The sequence below is a fragment of the Strix uralensis genome, chromosome 9, assembly GCF_047716275.1.
Source record: "Strix uralensis isolate ZFMK-TIS-50842 chromosome 9, bStrUra1, whole genome shotgun sequence".
Lineage (NCBI taxonomy): Eukaryota > Metazoa > Chordata > Aves > Strigiformes > Strigidae > Strix > Strix uralensis.
In genome coordinates, this window is record NC_133980.1 from 11,127,215 (window position 1) to 11,146,995 (window position 19,781).

General features: G+C 65.7%; 1 protein-coding gene and 2 non-coding genes across 11 annotated transcripts; all 3 read right to left on the bottom strand.

The window, feature by feature from the left end:
• Nucleotides 1–110: 110 nt before the first annotated feature.
• EIF4G1 (eukaryotic translation initiation factor 4 gamma 1) lies at nt 111–19,134 on the bottom strand. Of its 9 annotated transcripts, XM_074878636.1 has the most exons (35): nt 19,045–19,134; nt 17,874–17,934; nt 16,424–16,532; nt 16,239–16,325; nt 15,904–15,936; nt 15,266–15,286; nt 14,459–14,632; nt 14,008–14,107; nt 12,119–12,231; nt 10,942–11,034; nt 10,791–10,857; nt 9,498–10,394; nt 8,199–8,287; nt 7,806–7,992; nt 7,320–7,453; nt 6,929–7,066; nt 6,564–6,737; nt 6,286–6,483; nt 5,872–6,018; nt 5,544–5,780; nt 5,358–5,462; nt 4,790–4,943; nt 4,583–4,683; nt 4,333–4,435; nt 4,100–4,202; nt 3,199–3,455; nt 2,989–3,104; nt 2,651–2,823; nt 2,367–2,492; nt 2,200–2,281; nt 1,872–1,970; nt 1,612–1,746; nt 1,441–1,522; nt 1,221–1,361; nt 111–1,107 (listed from the first exon to the last, which is right to left on the bottom strand). In XM_074878636.1, exons 3-35 carry the CDS (start codon nt 16,496–16,498, stop codon nt 926–928), a joined length of 4,923 nt encoding a protein of 1,640 aa, XP_074734737.1. In that variant the 5' UTR covers nt 16,499–16,532; nt 17,874–17,934; nt 19,045–19,134; the 3' UTR covers nt 111–925. The 9 variants fall into 9 exon arrangements, with proteins under 9 accessions (XP_074734737.1, XP_074734739.1, XP_074734741.1 ...); XM_074878638.1 differs by lacking the exons at nt 15,266–15,286; nt 15,904–15,936; XM_074878640.1 differs by lacking the exons at nt 15,266–15,286; nt 15,904–15,936; nt 17,874–17,934; nt 19,045–19,134 and having other exon boundaries at nt 6,929–7,048; nt 16,424–16,527.
• On the bottom strand, nt 6,812–6,884 carry LOC141947532 (small nucleolar RNA SNORD66). The gene has a single exon (XR_012630187.1). It is a non-coding gene; the product is annotated as a small nucleolar RNA SNORD66 (small nucleolar RNA).
• Nucleotides 8,077–8,153, bottom strand: LOC141947531 (small nucleolar RNA SNORD66). Its single transcript, XR_012630186.1, has one exon. It is a non-coding gene; the product is annotated as a small nucleolar RNA SNORD66 (small nucleolar RNA).
• Nucleotides 19,135–19,781: the final 647 nt, after the last annotated feature.

Genomic DNA, 19,781 nt, shown 5'->3' on the forward strand with positions numbered 1-19,781 from the left:
TGTTCTTTTATTTCCAGTTTTAAGGTGAAAAGATGCCTTTAAATCTTCAATTAAATACTCCATAAAGAAAAAAAAAAAAAAAAAGAAAAAAAATTATTTACAAATTCACGTGACCAGTAATTGAATCCTTGTTTTAATAATTACACGTGCGGCTCGTCACATCCGGCGCTCTATAAATACAGGGGACGCGGATGCGGGGGCCGCCCCGTCGCTTGCCCAATTGTGGTCTTAAACGTTTGGGAGGAGGATGGGGGCTTTGGGCGGGGAGGAGGGGACTCAGCCTGGCCCAGAGAGAAGGGGTCACCCCCCCTCCTCCCCGGCACCCTCCCCAGGTGTCAGAGCAGGAGCTGGAGGGGATTTATATTTAAAATAAAAAACCATAGAGGGGGGGATCCAGGCAGTGATGGAAGAATAGAGAGAGGACAGGGGAGGGGGAGAAATCACGCTCCTGTCCCCAAACCAAATTTAATAAGTTTATATATATATAATCTCTCTATATTTCAGCAAGAAGTGGGGAGGAGGAAGAGGAGGGGGGAGAGGAGGGGAGAAATATGTCCCCATCCCATCCCCCCTCCCCACGACATGAGTCCAGGGGTGCTCTGCCCCGCTCCTGGAGACCTGATGTGCCTGCACTGGAAGGCGGGAGAGGAGGGGCCCCGAGGGGACCCACCACAGCCGCCGCCTCCATCAGCATCCGTTTATTATCATCACAACATAGTACAGGCCTCGCAAACAGAACCAGGACGGGGCGAGGAGGGAGAGGAGGAGAACTGAAAAGAGAGAGGGGGGCTGCGGGGGGCACAGCAGGTCCCTCAGCCCTGACATCAGCAAGTCCAGGGGGGCCAGGGGTGGGAGGGGATGGAGTTGCTCCCCAGGGTGCCCTGCTCTCTCTCCCCCCCTTCCTCCTCCTCCTCCTCACGGTTGCTCAGTTGTTATCCGACTCGTCCTCAGCTTCCCGGAGCCAGGTGAAAAAGGCCGTCACCGATTTGAGAGCCACCCCTTTGCCCTGCTGCTCGGCCAGGTCCTTGCTGGACTCCCACTTGTAGAAAGCTTCCTCCTTGATGACATCCTCATCGTAGAGAGCGTCAAAGAACATCCGCAGCAGGTCTGAGGTGGGGACAAAGTGAGGCCCTTGCCATTCCCCAGCCACCAGCTGCCCTGCTGGGGTGGGGACCCACCTGCCACCTCCCTCCTGAGCCCACCTATCCCACGACACTCACTGGGAGGCTGGTCCAACTTCACCACCAAGGCTTGCAAGGCGTAGAGCGCCTGGAGCTCCTTCTGCTCGTCCCGCAGGTACTTCTGCAGCAGCTTGGCTTGGTTGCGGATGACCAGGGCATCCACGCGGTAGGGGTTCTCAACTGTGGGAGATGGGGTGTGAGAGGGCGCACAGCAGGAGCAGAGGGACCTACTCCCACCCCGTCTCACCCCTCTACTCACAGATGATGGCCGAGTGGCACACGGACGTCATCAGGGCCCTGATAAAGGTGTTGGACGAGACCTGCTGCTCGCTCAGGTTGGCCTGGAGGAGGGAGGATAGAGGGGCTGTGAGCTGGGGAGGGAGCCAGGAGGGAGTCTCCGGATCTGCGGGCGCTGCACCCACACCCTCACCTCGATCCAGTCGTATATTCTTTGGTTGTTCGGGTTCTCCTTCAGCAGTTTGTCCATTTGCTTGTACAGCTCCTCCGAGGTCAGCTCCTTGCGGCTCGGCGTGTCCGAGCTATCCCCCATCGTGTACTCCAATTTCTGGGGGAGCAGGCAGAGACCAGCTGTTAAAGGCAGGACAGGGGAACACCACACTCCTGGCAGCAGGACCCCCAGGGTCCCCCCCCGTGGCCCATCTTTGCCCCTCGCTGCCACTGAGCTCCCACCTGCTCTGTGACAAATTTGTTGACATCCTGGTCCTCGGGCAGGAATTCCTTCCAGCTCAGGCCCCCATCCCGCCACAGCTTGCCTGCGGTTTTCTGGCTCTGCAGGACAGACAGACAGTCTAAGCACCTCACATCCTTCATCTCCAGAGAGGGCGATACTGTGGCTTGGCCATGCCACCCCCATGCCCCAGACACGGCAAGGGATGGCCCCGGCCGTCCTCTCGGGTGGCAGAGGGGTTCAATCTCCACATGCCAACCTGCCTGCCTCGAGCAGGCTTCCAGCCCCTGAGGCAGCAGCCGGCAGCTACGCGGAGCCCCATGCACTTACCATGCCCTTGCACAACAAGCCCAGCACCTCGACCAGCAGCGTGGTGGCCTTCCCGATGGGTACCAGGGGCTTCGTTATCTCCCTGCGGGGCACGAGAGACCTGGTTGAGCTATCTGCACCCCCAGGAGCCCCCCCATGGCAACCCCACAGAGGAGCACAGCCCTCACCTGAACAGCTCCTCCATAGGAATGCCTTCCTCTTGCAGGATGGGGGTGATGAGTTCGGCCAGGTACAGCCAGATGTGAGGGATGTCAATCTCCATGTCTTCTGCGATCTCCAGGATCTCCCGCAGCCTGCAGGGCAGAGGGGAGGCTGTTGGGATCCAGCAGCCCCCGTGCCCTTGGCTGGGAGGGACCTCGGAAGGTCTCAGAGATGAGCCCTGCTCAAGGCAGGGCCGAATTCAAAGTAGGGGCAAATACCAGCTTGGGGCCAGGCTGCCCCAGCCCCTCACCCTTTGTAGTACTGCTCCTTGGAGAGCGTGCCTGCCTTCACCAGCTGGCACAGCAGGACCCCCATGTGCTCGCGGGAGATGGTGCTCCTCTCCAGTGTGGACTCAATGCCGTTCTGCACAAAGATGTAGAGCGAGGAGGGGCTGCCCAGCTCCTGCACACACTGCAGGGCCTCCTGCGGGGAAAAGGGGGGTCAGCACTGCCCCACGGCCCGGCTCGGCTCCCCTCTTCTTCATCCAGGCACGACCAGCACCCTGCCCAACAGTGCTACCACCCAGGGAAGCAGAGAGTGTGTTATGGGGGCCATGTGGTGTTGTGCCTGGCCACCCCCTCCTCTCACCTTCATGTCATTGATGTGCAGGTATTCCTCTATGATTGCCTTGGATTTCTTCTCCAGCTCCTCTTCCGACAGTGCAGGCTTGGGGGATGCTGCGGGAGGTGCTGGCTCTTGCTTAACTGTGAGGAGAAAGCAAAGATCAGGCACCGCCTGGGACAGGCAGAGCCCCAGGTCGCGGCCAGCCCCCCTGGACACTGCTCCTCCCCAGCTCACTGGTCTCTCGGCTCCTGTCCCGTTCCTCCGTCATGCTAGCAGCCTTGCGCACGGCCTCAGGGCCGCCCTGCTTCTCCCGTTCTCGGCTCCTGTCCTCTGTCTCTTTGCTGAAGCTCCTCTTGGTGAGGGCAGACCTGTTCCTGTCTGCCCGCTCCCCCCGGTCAGGACGCTCCAGGCGGTCGCTGCCCTTCTCCGAACGCGACTCCCGCTCCCCTCTCTCTCCAGCCTTCTCTGACCTGTCGCGGCTGGAGCTGCTCCTGGGAGGGAGGAGGACAGATACAGCATGAAGAGCCCATTGCCACCCTCCCTGACCCTAGACTGCAGAGCTCTGACAGGCAAGGCTCTCCCACTCCAATCCCAGCCCTTCCCAGGGCGTCTTTGAGCACCTGACCACCCTCAGGGGAAAACTTTTCCCCATTTCTCCCGTTTCAGCTCAAACCCTCTGCCTTTTGCCCTGACCCTTGGCATGGCTGAGCAGAGGCTGGCCCCACCCTGCCCACACCTTCCCCCTGCTGCAGACTGTGGCGAGATGCCCCTTTGTTTTCCTCTCCTGAACAAACCCAATTCCAACTCTCCTTGGGGACCTCGTGCCGCAGCCTCCACAGGGCTCCCTCCAGCCCATTGATGTCCACCTGGTCCTGGGGCTCCCAGATCAGACCCAGCACCCCGGTGTAGCCCCCCAAGTGCCAACCGGCAGGGAGGAAGCCCAGGGTAGGGTCAGCCTTCTTTGCCACCAGGACTCATCCCTGGCTCCAAGCCCCCATCTTGCCACAGGGGGATTATTCCAGCCCAGATGCCATACGTTTGCCTATATATTGACTGACCACCGCCCAGTTTGGGGGGTTCCTCCCTGGGCTGCAAAGTAACACGGCCAGCCCTGCCTTGGTGTGTGGGCCCTCACCTCTGCACCACGCGGCGGGACTCCAGGCTCTCGGCAGGAGTTGACTGCTGGAGCGCTGAGAAGCGGTTCAAGGTGCTCGTGGCTGGTCGCCCTGAATCAGATGCTGGGCGTGAAAAGAGGGGAGTCTCAGAGTTCAGCACCTCCCCGGTACAGGAGCCGCCGGGGGAAGGATCCCCCCACCCACCCCCCCCCCGCCCTGTCCAACGGTGCCCAGCCAGCCCCACGTTGCCTACCTGAATCTGCAGGCTTTGCGCCAGACCCTCCGCTGCTGCCTTTGCCCCAGCTCAGCCGCCCACCCGGTGCAAAGAGCTGGTTGTTGGAGTCGATGGATCCAGGCTGCAGGCAGAGAGAGAGAGAGAGAGAGAGAGAGAGAGAGAGAGAGAGAGAGAAGGAGAGAGAGAGAGTCAGCTCTGAACCCCACACCAAGGCAGGATGTGGGCCAGGCAGCCAGCTCAGCTGCCCACACTGCACCCCCAGCCTCACCTTGGTGATCTTCGTTAGCCGGCTGGTGTCGATGGGCCGGTTGCCCTTGCTGATGGGCACTGTGTTCCAGCCATCATCTGCGACCAGGCTCCCGCGCCCACCTGGGCACAAGGGGACAGACATCAGGCGCAGCCCGGCCTCGAGCGCTGCCCAGTGGGAGCAACCCACCCTTGGCAGCCTCAGGCGACCCCGAACCTGGGCACTCACTGCTGGAGGATGGCCCAGGGGGTCCTCTCCTCTTGTCCTTTGACATGAGCTGCTGCACTTTGATGTGTTCCCGATGCTCCTCCATCTCTGCTTCCTTGTGGATCTGGTCGATGGTTTTGGGGCCCTGGTCTCCTCGCCGGGGTACCCAGCTATTCTGCAGAGGGCAGGGAAGGAGGGAAGAGGGCACTGAGCTGGCTGGAGGACGGAGGCAGAGACATCTGCCCTTCCCAGCTATCCCACCCTCAAAGCCTCAGGCCAGTCTCCTGCCCCGGCCATCTCAGCTCCCCATGTGCTGTGGCAGCTTTTGGCACAAAAGGGCTCAGTTTCTGGAGCCCCCCTGCATTAAACAGCTGCCGGTTACTGTGTGCCCACTACCACAACCATGCTAACCAAGGGCTGGGGGCTAGCATGGTGTCTCTGGGGCTGGCCACAGCTTACATATCCACCTCTCCCCTCCCAGGGATACACAGACTGCTGGCACTCAGAGGACACAGGCCAGCAGCTCCATGGGACCAAATAAGGGACAGAGGACAGTCCCCAAGCAATAACAGGCCACAACGCGCCTTACCCGTCTGAGGTCAATCACATCCTGCAGCATGAAACGGATTCGGGATGATGTCTTCTTCTCTTTGATGATCTTCTCCATCTGATTGAAGTACTGGTCCATCCTGGGCTATAGAGGGACAGAGTCATGGTCACATCCCTCCCGAAGGCAAGGGCAGGGCAAGGCAGGGCAGGGCAGGGCAAGGGGTACCTTGGCCTTCTCAAAGTCCAAGTCCTTGCCAATGGTGGTAAGCAGGCGGCAAAGGCACTCAAGAGACTCCTCATCATGGTTTTTGAGCAGCTTCACCACGCAGTCGTGCATGATGGCCTCCGTCAACATCTTCAGTTTGAAGAGCTCTCCAATGAACTTGATGTTGCCCAGGGATCGCCGGCGGGCCTTGTCCCGCGCCTCCTCCAGCTCGTCCTTCATGCGCGCCTTCTCCTCGGGCTGCAGGGAGGGCACAGGGTAGCTCAGAGCCCAGAGCCACCCCGAGGACACCCATGCCAGCCCTCAGCCACAGCCTCCCACCCCAACTCACAGCACTGGCGTCATCCATCTCCTTTTGCCGCTTCTCAAAGATCTCATCATCGTCCTTGTCCTTCTCAAACTCCTTCTGGCAGCGGTTGAGCAGCAGCTTGCGGAAGTTCACAGTCACCGTGGGCTTGTCTGTTGTGGGCACTTTGAGCTGCAGGGAGAGGTACAACCCAGGCAAGGAGCATGAGTCGTATCTCCCCCAAAAGCTGGCCAGCTAAGGCCCAGACACTGTTCAAATCACGGGGAAGCCACCCTACACCCTTGTGATGCCCTGCTAAGAATCTAGACTTGATCCTCCATCCACTCACCCCAGCTTCCCCACCCCACACAGAAGGGCGTGCGCCCTTCTGACCTCAGCCAAGGCCCCCTCAAACAAACCCCTGCCAGCTCAGCGGGAGACCCCCCAACTCCTCCTCACCCCCATAAGGCAACGGCACATGTTAGCATAGGCAACAGAGAAGTTTGGCTCCGAGATGGCCTTCTCGAAGACGAGGTCGATGACACCCTTGAGCCGCTCCTCCGTGTCGATGGACAACTCCATCACCTGCTTCATCAGCTGCTGGAACATCTGGGGAGTCAGCTTGTTGAGGATGCTGCGGACACGGCGGAGCAGTTCCTGCAAGGACAACAGGGTCAGTGAGAGGCCGGGCACATCCCCCCGCTGCCCTCCCACTGCCCACCTGTCCCAGCTCCCACCTGCGTCTTGATATTCTCAGGATCCTCCTCCTCGGAGGCACGCTTGCTGCTGGGTTTCCAGGCCTTCTCGGCCTTGTTCAGCTTGACATCCTCATTGAGGGACACAGTGGCAATGATTTTGCGGGGCTCCTTCCTCTGGCTCTGCTGGGAGCGGCGGGGACCCAACCCTGAGGGCTGACACAAGGAGAAGAAACTCAGCTCTTTGCTCTGGGATCAGCCAGGCCGGCTCCTGGGGCATCCCCATCTGCCTGCTCAGATCCTCAGCTCCATCACGGACATCAGTGGCCCAGACACAGCGGCTCAAAGGCTTGATCATCACAGAGAGGCGGAGGGGGACGGCGTGGGTGAAATGAGGAGATACTCACCAGGCCCCGGTTGCCCATGACGGGCCGGCCGAGGTTGGCGAAGGAGGGGGTGAAGTCAGGGCTGCAGTTCATGCCGCTGAGGCGGATGGGGTCGAGCGCCCGCAGTGGGGTCTTGTTGGCCTGCGAAGGTACACAGGGCTGAGGATGCCCGGGGGCAGAGGAGCGGGATGGATCCATCCCCCAGCCTCAGCGCCGGGACAAGGAACTGGAAAGAAGGCCCCCGAGGTGCCCCCACACACCCACCCCAGGCTCAAGGCTCGTTGCAGATGCTGCAACAGAACCCCGAGCACAGCAGGTAAGTCCCTGCCCTGCCTTGACAAGGCACAAAGAGGAGCCAGACCCCCAACCTGGGCACCTCCCACAGTCCCCCGATTTCCAGGGCCGCACCGACCTTGTCCAACACCACGTCTGTGATCTGGGGCAGCCCCTCAGGTTTCTGCATGCTGGCAAAGATGAACTGGAAGCCCAGCAGGAACTCCCGGTCGTATCGCTTTTTCTCCTCAGGGTTCAGTGGCTTCCATTGCTCTGCAGTGGGGGGCAAGAAGGAGATCCTGATGTGGCCTGTCCTGCATCCTCCACTCTGAGATGTGGCAGGTCCAGGCCCACCCAGAACCAGTGAGGCAGGACGTAGACAACCAAAGAGCTACCCCAGCCTAAAACACCACGAGCACAATGCTGCTTGCTTCGACAGAAAGCCAGATGCCACCAGCTCCCTGCCTCCTGTCAGGACCCTTGCACTGGGGCCTCTGTCCCTCACCCCGTGCCACGTTTGGGGACAAGACAGGAGGAGAGCGTGAGGTTTGACAGCTGGACCATGCCACCCCCACCCTCCCCACCGCTGGGTCCCATCAGAGGCCTGGGCCAAGGCTCAGCTCACCTTCCTTGTAGCGGTACTTCTGGTCAGCAGCCTTGCCCTTCTCCGGGGCCAGCTTGTCCTCCTTCTCCTCCCACGTCTCCTCCGACTCTTCCTGTGGACGGGTGGGGGCCACATCCTCCGCTTCGCGGGCAGGGGCAGACGCGGGGGGCTTGTTCTCTGCCTCTGAGGCACTGTCGCTGATCTGGGACTGCATCGGGAGGGAGGGAGGCAGCAGTCACACCACGAGCCTGGCTGGTCCTGCCCCCTACACCCCGCACCCAGGTGTCTGCTCCCCCTCAGATCCTCATTACCATCAGGGAGCATCAGTGGCCCAGACACGATGGCACAAAGCAAAGTTCATCACAGGAGGAGATGGGACACAGGGTGACGCCTGGACACCCCCAGGATGCTCACCTCTTTAAAGGCATCCAGCAAATCGCCTACTGCCTCCTTCTTGTTCAGCTCCTTCATCCTTCGCTTCTTCTTTGGCACCGACACGGCGACTGGGAGGAGAGGCAGGGAGGTGAAGGACAGGAACCCTCCCAGTCCCCCGCATACCCTGACACCAGCTCTGGGGTCACCAGCGAGGCCCCAGTAACACCAGGCAAACTTCAGGATGGGGCCACAGGGAGCCACAGGGCTGTGGTCCTGCCACCCCAGCACAGCTCTCGTCCCCAGACACGCTGTGTACTCACTTGGGCACCTGCAGCCCCGCAGATCCCACAGCCCACCAAGGCACCCCACTCCCTAAACAAGCACCCCAGAATACACCCCGTACAGATTCACCTCACACCTCTCCCCATCCAGCTGCTGCACCCCAAATTTACCCTGTGCCTCTGTGAAACACCCCATCCACAGCTCCTCCCTAGCGCAGCACTCCCCATCCTCCTGAGCGGATCCCAGCAGACACCCACACTCCTCTGCAGGGCAGTCCTTATGGGGACACCCCCATACATACCTCTGCCCCCATATATGCTCCCCTCCCTGGCACCCCTATACACCACCCCATATAGAGGTGCTCCCCAGAAGCACATCTGCCCCCAGGTTTCCCTCCTATAGCCCCCCTGTACCCCTGCACAGTGCTCTGTATAAACACGTCCTGTGTACCCATCTTCCCCATCCTGCCCCAGTACCCCTATGTAAGCCCCACACTCCTTTACAGAGTGCTTAAAAAAATAGAGAGACATACCTTCACCCCAGCACACCCCCAGGGCACCCCACTTTCCCCAGGCACCCCTATGAACTTGCACACCCCTACGCAGGGTGCCCCCCACAGCTACAGCCTCACAGCTCCACACCTTCCCTGCCACCCCTCCCTGCACTGCACCTCCCCGTGTCCCCAGACAGCAGGGTACAGCCCTCAGACACAACCCCAATACACCCACCCTACACTCACACATTAGGCATCACATAAAACACACTTCCCTCATGACACCCCATTCCCCATGACCCAGAGCACCCCACACGTGCACCCCTCTGTACCCACCCCGTACCCCTGCATACAGACGCACTCCCCAGACATCTCTCCCCATCCACAGGCACCTTGTGTCCCCCCCCCAGCACCCCATACCCACATGTCCTGAGTCACCTAACCCTGCCCCCCTCTCCAACACCCTCCCCGTAGCCCATGCCTAGCACCGCACCTGGATGACCTCCACATCACCCAACACCCATCCTGGGGCACCCTGCACGCCCCAGCCCAGCATCCCCAACCTTGCGCGGTCGCCTCCGAGGTCTGCGAAGGGGCAGGGGCTGGGCTCGAGCTCCGCTCCTGGGCCTCGCCCGGGCCTTCGCTCTCCTCCTCTTCCTCCTCTGCTGGGGGGGAGGCAGGGGTGCCGGGCTGGGCCGGCTCCTCAGGCTCCGAGATGGGGCTGACGTCCGACTCGGGCTGCTCCTCACTCGGCTCCGCTCTGCCGGTGCCCTCCACCCCGTTGGGCAGGGGCAGCTCTTCAGGCTGGGCGATGGGGGAGTCCAGGGTGGGCGCGGGCACCGGCGCGGGCACTGGCTGGCACACGGGCACCTCGGGGACCGGCTCAGGCACCTCCTCTAAGACCCCGTTGGCCTCGGCAGCGGGCTCGGCAGCAGGCTCGGGGCAGGGCTCTTCCCGGGGCGGTGGGGGACTGGGGGAAGCGAGTTTGGCGGGTGCTTCGGGGGCCTGCGGTACGACGGGTGGCGGCGACGGCGTGGCCGGCACCGGGGGCACGGCTGGCATTGGGGGTACAACGGGCATCGGCGACGCCTCGGGGGGCACAGGCGCCTGCAGGGTGGGCTCTGGGAGGGGAATGGCGACCTCCTCCTCCACCTCCTCCTCCTCCTCCTCCGCGGCCACGGCCACCGTGTCCATGTTGGGTGCAGGCACGAGGGGCAGCTCCACAGCCCCTGGCACTGTAGTGATGGCGCTAAACGTCTTGTGTGGGTCGGGCAGCGCCTCGCCCTGCTCCACTTTAGTGTCCACGTCCACGGGGGGCTCCATTGGCACCAGCGTCACGGCCGAGAGCACCACAGGCTCCACCTCGGGGATGAGGGGAGGGGGAGGCGACGGGGACGCCGACTTGCTGGGCTCCAGGGAGACAGGCTTGCTCACCACTAGCGCAGGCTTCGGGCGGTCATCTGCAAGGTGGGTGGTGTTAATGGGGGGGGGGCGGGGGGGGGGGGGCTCTCCGATAGGGATCACTGCTCGCCCCACATCCCCCCACCAGACCCCTCCCTCTGCAGGAGGTGTAGGGGACAGATGTGCCAACCCACATCACAAACAGGTGACGGGGACAACAGGGGTCCTCCAGTGCCCAGGAGACAGCTGGGGTGAGCAGACAGTCCCCATAAACTCTCCTGGAGCCAACACGGGGACACCAGTCCCCAGGTATGTAGGGAATGCATTTGACCCCAAAAGCCCAAGGTGAACCGAGGAACAGCAGGGCTGACATCTCACACGCTGCAGTGCCAACAACAGGGAGCCTGGCAGCAGCCGTGCCGGCTGGCACAACCACCCCCGGCACACACACTTACCTGGCCGGACAATAACTGCTACGTGGGGGGTCTCTCCATTGGCCTGGGGCTCCAAACCGCTTCCAGCCTGGGAGAGGGGAGGCAAAGAGTAAGTCCAGCAGTGCCCTGTGCACATCCCACTGCCCCAGCTGGGGGGGGGGGGTCCCCTTACCTGTGGAGGGGTGGGGGTGGATGAGGTTCTTGCTCCGGACATGATTTCTTCAGTGATGTCTTTGCCGCCTTGGTTGGGGTCTCGTATCCGAATCTGTCCACAGGGCAGGGCAGAGAGGGGAAGCTGTCAGCAGGGTGGGGGACACAGCACACAGGCCACCTCCTTCCTCTGGGCCCGATACCCCCAGGACACCCCCTTCTTCGAGGGGAGAGGAGAGAGGCTCATTCAGCGCTGTGCCTGCCCTGGCCATCCACAGCTTGGGGACCGGTGGGTGCCACCTCCCTTCCCCACGGGGCACAGCACCTCACAGACACCGGCCTGTCCTGATGCCTGGTGGGCAGGGACAGTATGGGGCAGGGCAAGCCTTGCAAGCCATTGTGCCAGGCAGCCAGTGCCATGTGTCCAGGCCAGTGCCCATCTCCAGGGGCTGGGGGGGACCTCAAGGCACCACCACACTAGCATAGGGGCCGCGGGGACACCCCCCACCTCAGGGACAGCACAGGGGATCCACCTTGGCACACAAAAGTCACAGCGAGCTCTGTGCATCTCCAGGCACAGCCCACACGCCCCCAGCCTCACTGGCCCTGTGCCTGCAGCAGGAGCCACAGGGCACCCTGCTGGGGGGCAAACTGGGGCAGAGGGATGCAGGTCTGGGACTCTGATGGGAGACACAGTGCAGCCACGGGTCTTGTTCTCCCCATCCCCAAACCTGACCTGCTCCCAGGGCAGCAAGAACAGAGCCTGAAGGGTGCCAAGGCCCCTCTGCCAAGGAAATGCCAGCATCCCCCCTCCCCAGCCCAGCAGCACCCCCTGCCCCCCAGCACGGGGCCACGTCGGCAGCTGCCTGGCTCCCCGCTATAAATAGGCCCCGCGCGAGGCCTCCGAGCGCCGGCATCTCCGGGAGCAGACAGCAGTTGGCAGCCGCGGCACCCCCGCCCCCCCGGGAGCCGTGACTCAGCACAACGCTGCCCGCCGGGACGGCCAAGGTCGCCGGCACCCGCCATGCACCCCGGTCCCCTCGCTGAGCTCCCCCAGCCTTGGGGGGGGCATCCCCCGTGCCGTCCCCCTTCCCCGGCGTGCTGCACCACATCCCATCCTGCACACCACAGGCAATGGGGCTGGCACCGTCCCCTCCTGATGCAAGCCCCCCCCCCCCCCGGGCCGCCTGGCTCCTTACCGTCTTGCGTTCTCGTTTTGGGGGGATCGGCGGCTGCTGGCTCACAATGACCTGGGCGGTGGGGACCCCCGCTGGGAACTGCTGCACCCCCTGTGCCGGGTAATAAGCACCCGCTGGAGGAGAGGAGAGAGAGTCAGACCAGCCAACCCAGGTCCTCCAAACACGTCGTGGGGACCCCCTCGATCTCCCAAACACAGTGGTCTGTCAGGAGCCTGGGGAGCCCGTGCCGCTCCACAGCGAACCCCCATCGCATCCGGCCCGGATTGTCCCAACCCGCCTGACAGGCCTGACCGAATTCCTTCCCCGTGAAGCAGAGCGTCCCCGCGCCGCCCCCACGCCCAGCCGGGCCCCGCAGGCACCCGCCGTGCCCACCGGCTCCACGCCGTCACCGACGGCCCCGCCGGGACACCCGGCCATGCCAGGTACCGGCATCCCGGCTCTGGCGGCGGCCGCCTTCCTGCCAGCGCCCTTATCTCCCCAGGGCCGGCACCAGCCCAAGGGCGGCTCCAGACAGCCCTGTCCGCACCCTCCATTCACACCCAGGCCGAGGGGCTCCCCCGCACAGCCCAAGCCCCTGGTGAGCCCAGCCCAGAGGAGGGAGCCGCACGGCGGGGGCCGGAGGCAGAGCTGGAGCCCATCCAGGGCTGGCACAGCCCCCGAGAGGTGCTCCGCTCCTCCCAGGGTATCGGCGAGCATCACCCCCAGAGCAGTGCCACGGGGATACAGGCGTGGGGGGGGACGGGACACAGGCACAGCCGGGCCCCGGCCCCCTCCGGCTCCAGCGCCTTCCTGGCTGCGCTGAGCCTGGAACTCGCCCGTGTCTGCCCCATCCCCAAGGCAAGGACCACCCCCTCTGTCCGGGGGCGGGGGGACGGAGGGGCACCGCATGGGCCTCGTATCCCAGGACGGGCCAGGCATGGTGGGCACAGAGGGAAGGAGACCCCGAGCTGCCCAGGGCGAGCCCATCTCGCCCATCGAGGGGCACACAGTGCCAGGCCACCCACCCAGTCTTGTGGGCAAGAGGCATGTTGCTGCCAGCTCCCCTGGGAACAGCTGCAGCCCCAAAGCGTTGGCGGGAGGAAAGCCCATCCCAGAACCCTGAAGAGACACCCAAGGGATGCCCCAGCACCCGACACGAAGGAGCAGCCATGCCCTGGCCCAAGTGTGGGAGCTGGCTGCTGCCAGGGGCCACCTCCCTCCTCCAAGGGGCCAGCTAGGCCCCGGGACAAAAGGGAGGGAGGACGGGCACGTACCTGGCTCAGGAGAAGCCCATCTCTGCCCCGGTTATGTTTTGCGGCCGTGCCGGGGCCTGGTCAGAGGCCTCGGCTCACATTTCTGTGTCTGTCGGGCCTCTCGGGACCGACCAAGCCTAAATATAGTCACAGCCTGGGTGGCCACATGCAAGCGGGGGAAAGAAGGGGGGGGCTGCTCACATCACCGCTCCCCAGTGCCGGGAGAGGGCAGGCATGGAGCAGCCCCAGCACCCCAGGCTCAGCAACCTGGGGAGCAGGGAGCTGAGGAGGGGTTCAGCAAGCACAAAACTGCTCACCACCTTGACAGTGAGTGAGGGGGAGCAGGGGATAAAGTCTGCCCTGGCCCTCTGCCAGGAGAGTTAAACATTAAACAGCCCTGATTTGGAAAAGGGCGGGGGTGGATGGACTGGTGGGACACGATGCGTAGCACTCAGTGCTGCTGGGAGATGGGCAACACCCCCTGCTCCCCAAAACAGCCTGTAATAGAGTCACAGAGCAAGCTGGCGGAGGAAGGAGTCTGTGCTCAGCTCCTGAGCACACGGGGCTGCAGGGAGGCCAGAGGCAGGGGAACAAAAAAAAAGGGGGGTGCTGGGGCTGGAAGAGCACCGGGGAGCAGAGCAATCCCCCTGTCTGTACCGTAAGTCCCGAACTCTGTGGGGCTGGCTCCAGGGTAAAAACTAGGGGCACCGGGCTGAACCGGGTACTGTTGGGTTGGGACGACGTACGTGGAGCGACCCTGCAATGGAGGAGAAGACAACAGGTCAGTTACCTCCCCTGTGAGGCATGGACGTACCCCAAACCACTGACCCAAACCTGCCTGTGAACCAGCTGGGTGCCAGGGCAGGGAGCAGGATGCAGGCAAAGTGGGCACCAGGTGCCTCAGTGAGGCTGCCGAGGAGGGGGACCAGTGCTGCCTGCTGCCTCTCTACAGAGCCAGGCAACACCCCGCTCAAATCAGTGGCTGCTCAGAGAGCCTGGGGGACGCCTTCCACCCTCCCAAAACAGACCTGGGCTCCAACCCCGGGCAACACTCCCCACCAGCGCCCACCCCAGCCCCCTCCTGCAGAGCCCGGGGCACTGCCCTCACCTGTCCGGGAATGTAATAGGCTCCTTGGGAAGGTGTGTAGGATATCTGGGAGGGTATCATCATCACCTGGGAAGCAGCCGGATACACATGGGCAGGGGGGCCGGGCCGGGCCGTCGTGTTACTCTGCACACGGGACGCGCTGGCGGGAGGCTGCGCCCTGTTCTGGTAGAAATGCTTGGGGAGAGATGGAGCACGGCGTCAGGTGGGGCGCCAGCACCCCCACACCCAGGGTGGGACACCCCCCCACTCCACCCCATGGGGGAGCAGCCTGGCAGTGTGCATCACCCCAAAAAGTCAGCCTGGGCACGGGAAGAGAGGAGCAGCTCCGGGGCGGGGGGGATGGAGAGAGGGGAGTGCCCCCCCCCCCGCCCCCCCTCCCCTTCCCAGAGCTGACACCCCCACCCCAGCACCATCCTGTCCCCACGCACCTGAGGGGCCGCCTGGGTCCACCCGACCCAGCTCATGCCCGGCGTGGCCCCCTCCCAGCCCGACGGGGGCCGGCAGCTCCAGCGCCCGGAGCCGGCCACGGCCGCACGCAGCTTGGCGGCGGCGGGTCCCGGCGTGCCTCGCACCGGTTCCTGGCGCTCGCACTGAATGCTGGGACCTGTAGTCCCGCCGTGCCGAGCCGTACCGGAGCCAGACAGCCAGGGCGTGCGGAGCCGGCTATTTCCCCGCCGGCCCACGCCGTTCATCCCAACCCGGCTTCTTTGCCAGGCAGGAGCATCCCCAGGAGCAGCAGCTCAAGCCCGCAGCGAGTGGGCAAGGAAGGGTCCACACACGCACCCCGGGGCAAGGAGAAAGTGTTACCTGAAGAGACCTGAATCCTCCCTGTTAGCAAGCGCACGCGTACAGAGGGAAAAGGGGAAAGAGAGAGACAGGAGTTACCCATATTGGGACAGGGCTTGGACGCAGGGTGGCTGGCAGAGGAGGGGACAGAAGGCTGGGGAGCCCTTTGCCCAGTGTCCGTGTTCCATTGGGGTCTCCCATAGGGAGACCTCAAGGGGCAGGGAAGGGTTTGAGGGGCTCCCAGCTGGCCCAGCCAAGGACATCACCAGATCTGTCCCCAGCAGCTCCTCCACAGAAGAGGGCTGATGGAGGTCCAGAGCCTTGCACAGCACCACAGGGCCTTTGGAGACCCCCGCGAAGTGGGGAGGAAGAGGAAGAAGAGGATGAGGAAGGGCACAGGCAGAAGCAGCAGCCTGGGCCAGGGTTAGCACAGGCACGGCCACATGCTGCAGGCTTCATGCAACGAGGAAACTGGGGAGACACTGCAGGGAAACCGCCCCCAAATCGAGCGGGTGCCCCCCCACTTTCCCCAGACGAGCCTGTCCCCCAGCTCTGGTGTTCCCACGTGCTCCCCAGCCCCCTCATGCCCAGGGTGGGTGTTTCTGTGCAGTGTCAGGACAGGGTGCTCGGCATGCGGGGTGGGGGAAGTGGGTTAGTACCTGCTGGTGAATAGCCCGAGGCCCTGCTGGAAACTGAGAGAGGAGGAGAGGGAGGTTTGGGGCAGGGGAGGAAGGAGAGAAGAGCAGTCACTCGGTGGGCATCCCCCAGCCGGAGGCGTCTACCCCCCCCACCCCAGGGCCAGGAGGTCCCCAGGCAGCGGTCACAGTCCGGATCACGGGCACGCATCCCCTCACAGGCACACGCCAGCCCCGAGGGACACCACGAGGCTCCTTGCACCCCTGGGCACCACAGCGGTGGGGGCTACTCGGCCAGGAGGCAGAAAGCTGCTGGATGCCCCCCCATCGCCCCCTCCAACGCGGGGCAAAGCCCTTACCTGGCGCGGCTGAGAAGGCGTATTCATTTGTGAGGTCGGTGCCGGGTTAAAAACCACAGGTGCCGTCTGACCGGGTGGGAACGTCGGCTGGAGGGAGGCAGGGAGGGAAGGAGATGGCACCGCTGCCCCTGGCATGAACTGGGGAGGCAAAGTTGGGTCCCCCCAACCCTGAAGGGGCCGGTTACCTGCGGCAGTCCGGGAGAAGGGGCAGGGTGCGGGGCTGTCGGGGCTCCTCCTGTGGGCTGTGGAGCTTTGTTCATTTCATGGGGTTGTGCATAAGGATCCCCTCGCTATCTGCAGGGACAGGGACAGCGGGCGTAAGCCGGAGGCGGGCAGCACCCCGGGCATCTGTCTCCTGTCCACGTCAGCCCCAAAAACGGGACATTTCCAGCCCCTCAGCGTAAAGTCAGACACCGGCCATGCCCCACAGATGGTACCCCACCAGGGCACAGACCCCACCCACCCCCTCCTGCCCCACTGGGGCACAGGGAGAGGGTGAGCACTGCCAGGTCACCCAGCGCGGGTAGGTCCCCACACCCCATGGAGCAAAGTCCCCCATCGTGCCCCAACCCCAGCCATGTCCACCAGCAGGACTGACCCCCCCCGAGGTGACCCCACAGAGTCCGGCCGGGTGCCCCACACAAATGGGCACCAGCGCCCGTGACCTGCCACCAGCACCCAGGCCACCACCAACTCCAGGGGGCTGGGTGGGCCGGCGGCACCCCGGCGTCAGCCGTGCCCAGCTCCACCCCAGCTGACCTACTAAGCGCTTCCCCTGGCCGGCCAAACCTGTTCCTGCCGGTGGTGCCGGGTCCCCGGCGTACCCGCAAACGCCTACCGGGAAGGGCAGGGAGCAGCTCCCGCGTGCCCCCGCGCCACCGACGCTCCTGCCCGCTGTCCTGCCTGGGGGAGCTCCCAGTCCCCAGTCACCGCCAGCACCCAGGCGGCCTGGGCACCCTCCCGGCTTGTCCCCAGGAGGGACTTGGCAGCCGGTGCTGTTCTCCCCGCCCCAGTGCAAAGGCCACCAGGGCAGGAAGGAGAGGCAGTGCCCCCCCCCCCGCACCCAGCCGGGGATCCCCTGCACCCCATGGCACCCGGCGAGCCCGCTGTTGGCCGGGACACCCGAGGGAGCAGCCGCGGTGCCTCCTGTAACCTGACGCCCAGCCGCGTCAGCACTGCCGGCCCCGCCGGCCCCCAGCCCCGCCAGGCACGTCCGTCCCACCAACACCGGGACACGCAGGCACCCCCGGGCCACCGAGTGCCCTGACACCCACCCCGCCCACACACCCAGGGCTGTCCCCTGGCATGGGGGGCTGCCACCCCATCACGGGGGTCCCCCCAGGGGTCGTGCTGGTGTTTTAGGAGGCGGCAGGGGCTGGGCTGCACCCCTCGGTGCTCCCCCCGGCCCCCTACTCACGGGGGAACCGAGAGCCTGGCAGGGGCAGCCCGGTACGACTGCCCTGCCCTGCCCCGGGACACAGCGGCCTGGGCCATCTTAGCTCGGCCTTAGCACTGGTCTCTTCAAAAAGAGGGGGGTGGGCGGGCGTCACACAGGGGATGGGGACGCCCGGGGACAGCCCCGGCCTCCCCGGTCCCCCAACCGCCGGTACAACCGGGAGCGAGCGGGATACTCACCCCCCCGCGGGAAAAACCTGGGCCGGCTGAGCGGGCCTGCAGAGACCGTTCATCCGACTGACTGGGAGAGAGGAAGGAGGGGGAGAGAGAGATCAGCCCGGGCCCCGCCGGGAGGAGCCCACCCCGGGCCCGCACTGCCCCCTCCCCGGCCGGCCCGGCGCTGCCCGGGCTGAGGCAGGTCCCGTCCCGGGGCCGCGGAGGGAACGGGAACCGCCGAGGGGGATCTGCAACAGGAGCAGCCGCCGCGGCCGCTGCCTCCCCCGCGCCGGGAGAGGCCGGGCCCGCGGCCTGCGCTGGGCCCGCAGCCGGGGCGGGGGGTCCCTGCCCGAGGCCGGGGCGCTCCGGACCCCTCCGAGCAGGGGAGCGGGAGGCAGGGCTCCGCGGCGGCGGGGGCTGACTCGCCGGGCGCCCGGGGGAGGGACGGACGAGGCGGGGGTCCCCGGCGGCAGGGCCGGGCCGGGCCAGGCCGCGGCGACGGCGCGGGAGCAGCCGGCCCCGCCAGGCCCCAGCCCGGCCTCGCCCCCAGGCCGAGGCGGCGGCCCGACCGGCTGGCGCTGCCGGCTCCGTCCCGGGGCGGCGGGCAGGCCCGAGGCGCCGGCACCATCTTGGCGGCGGGAGGGGAACCGCGGGGCGGGGGGGGCGGGGGCCGGGGCGGCGGGGCGCGGCGAGGGGCCCGGTGCGGCATCCGGCAGCCCCGCTCCCCCCCGCGGCGGCGGCGGCCTCTGCCAAGGACACGTGTCACTGCCGGCCGCCGCCATGGCCCCGCGGCCCCGCCGGCACCGGCGGGCGGGGGCGGCGGGGCACGCACCACGTGCGGCGGCCGGCGGCGGGCCTAGGCGGGCGGCGGCGGCGGGAGCACGTGCGCGGCGGCGGGGCGCACCGGCCGGCACGTGGGCGCGCGGAAGCGGCGCCGCACGGGACCGCCGGGGCGGCGGAGCCGGGCCGGGCCCGGCGGAGAGCGGAGCGGGCCGGGGGCAGGGCAGGGCGAGGGAGGGGGCCGGCGGCAGGAGCGGGGCGGCGCCCACGTGGTGGCGGCGGTGGCGGGGCCCGGCGGCGCGAGGCCCGGGGCGGCGGCGCGCGGCCCGGTACCGGTCACCCCCCTCCCCCCCCCCCACCCCCCACCACCACCCGCCCCCCCGCGGCGCGCGCCCGCCCCGCCCCCGCCCGTTACCTTCAGTCTCCTTCAGCGCGCGCGGCCCGACGCAGCCGCAGCGCAGCGCAGCACGACCATTTCCGGAGCCGCGCCGCGCGCAGGGGCGGGGCCGGGCGCCGCCGCGGGGGAGGGGCGCGCGGGGGCGGGGCGCCGGCCGCCGCGCCTGAAGCCGCTCTGGGCGCCGCCCGCGGCACGTGACGCCGGCGCCTCCCCCCCCCACCCCCGCTGTCACGTGGCGGGGCGGGAGGATGGGTCAGCTGGTCTGCTGGAGGGGAGGGGTGGGGCGGGGCACGCCCCCCGCTTGGCCACGCCCCCCGCGCCTGCCCTGCCCCGCGCAGCTCGTGCGGGAGCACGTGCCGCGCCGCCCGGCCCCCACCCGTGACCCGGCGTCACCCCGCTCCGCACCCGCACAGGATCCGTCCCGCGCCAACACCCACCCCCCGCGGAGCAGCACCCACCCGCACCCTGCGGCCATTGGCCTCTGCTCTCACCCGGGACTCGCACCCACCCCGCACCCACGGGACACGGCCCCTTACCCCTACCCTGCACCCACCCCCTGCCCCCTGGGACCCAGAGCACCCCACACCCATCCAGAGCCCGCCACCCCCTCGGGGCAGGGCACACACCCTGCTGGTTTTGGAAACAGGACAGGGTTTTCCCTCTTTTTCCTAAAAATATTTCCGCTTTTAGCCGATTTTAGCCCTGATGCCAGCTCTGGAGCAGCACCAGACCCCGGCAGAGCCCAGAGCACCCCG

Bases quoted from the DNA above. Each gene is read 5' to 3' on its own strand.
- EIF4G1 (XM_074878636.1), bottom strand. From the start codon at position 16,498: ATGAACAAAGCTCCACAGCCCACAGGAGGAGCCCCGACAGCCCCGCAC. The intron at 15,937-16,238 runs GTAAGGGCTTTG...CTCCTCTCTCAG, and splicing joins CGCCTTCTCAGCCGCGCCAG to TTTCCAGCAGGGCCTCGGGC. The intron at 3,456-4,099 runs GTGAGGGCCCAC...CCTCCCTCCCAG, and splicing joins TCCCGCCGCGTGGTGCAGAG to GAGCAGCTCCAGCCGCGACA.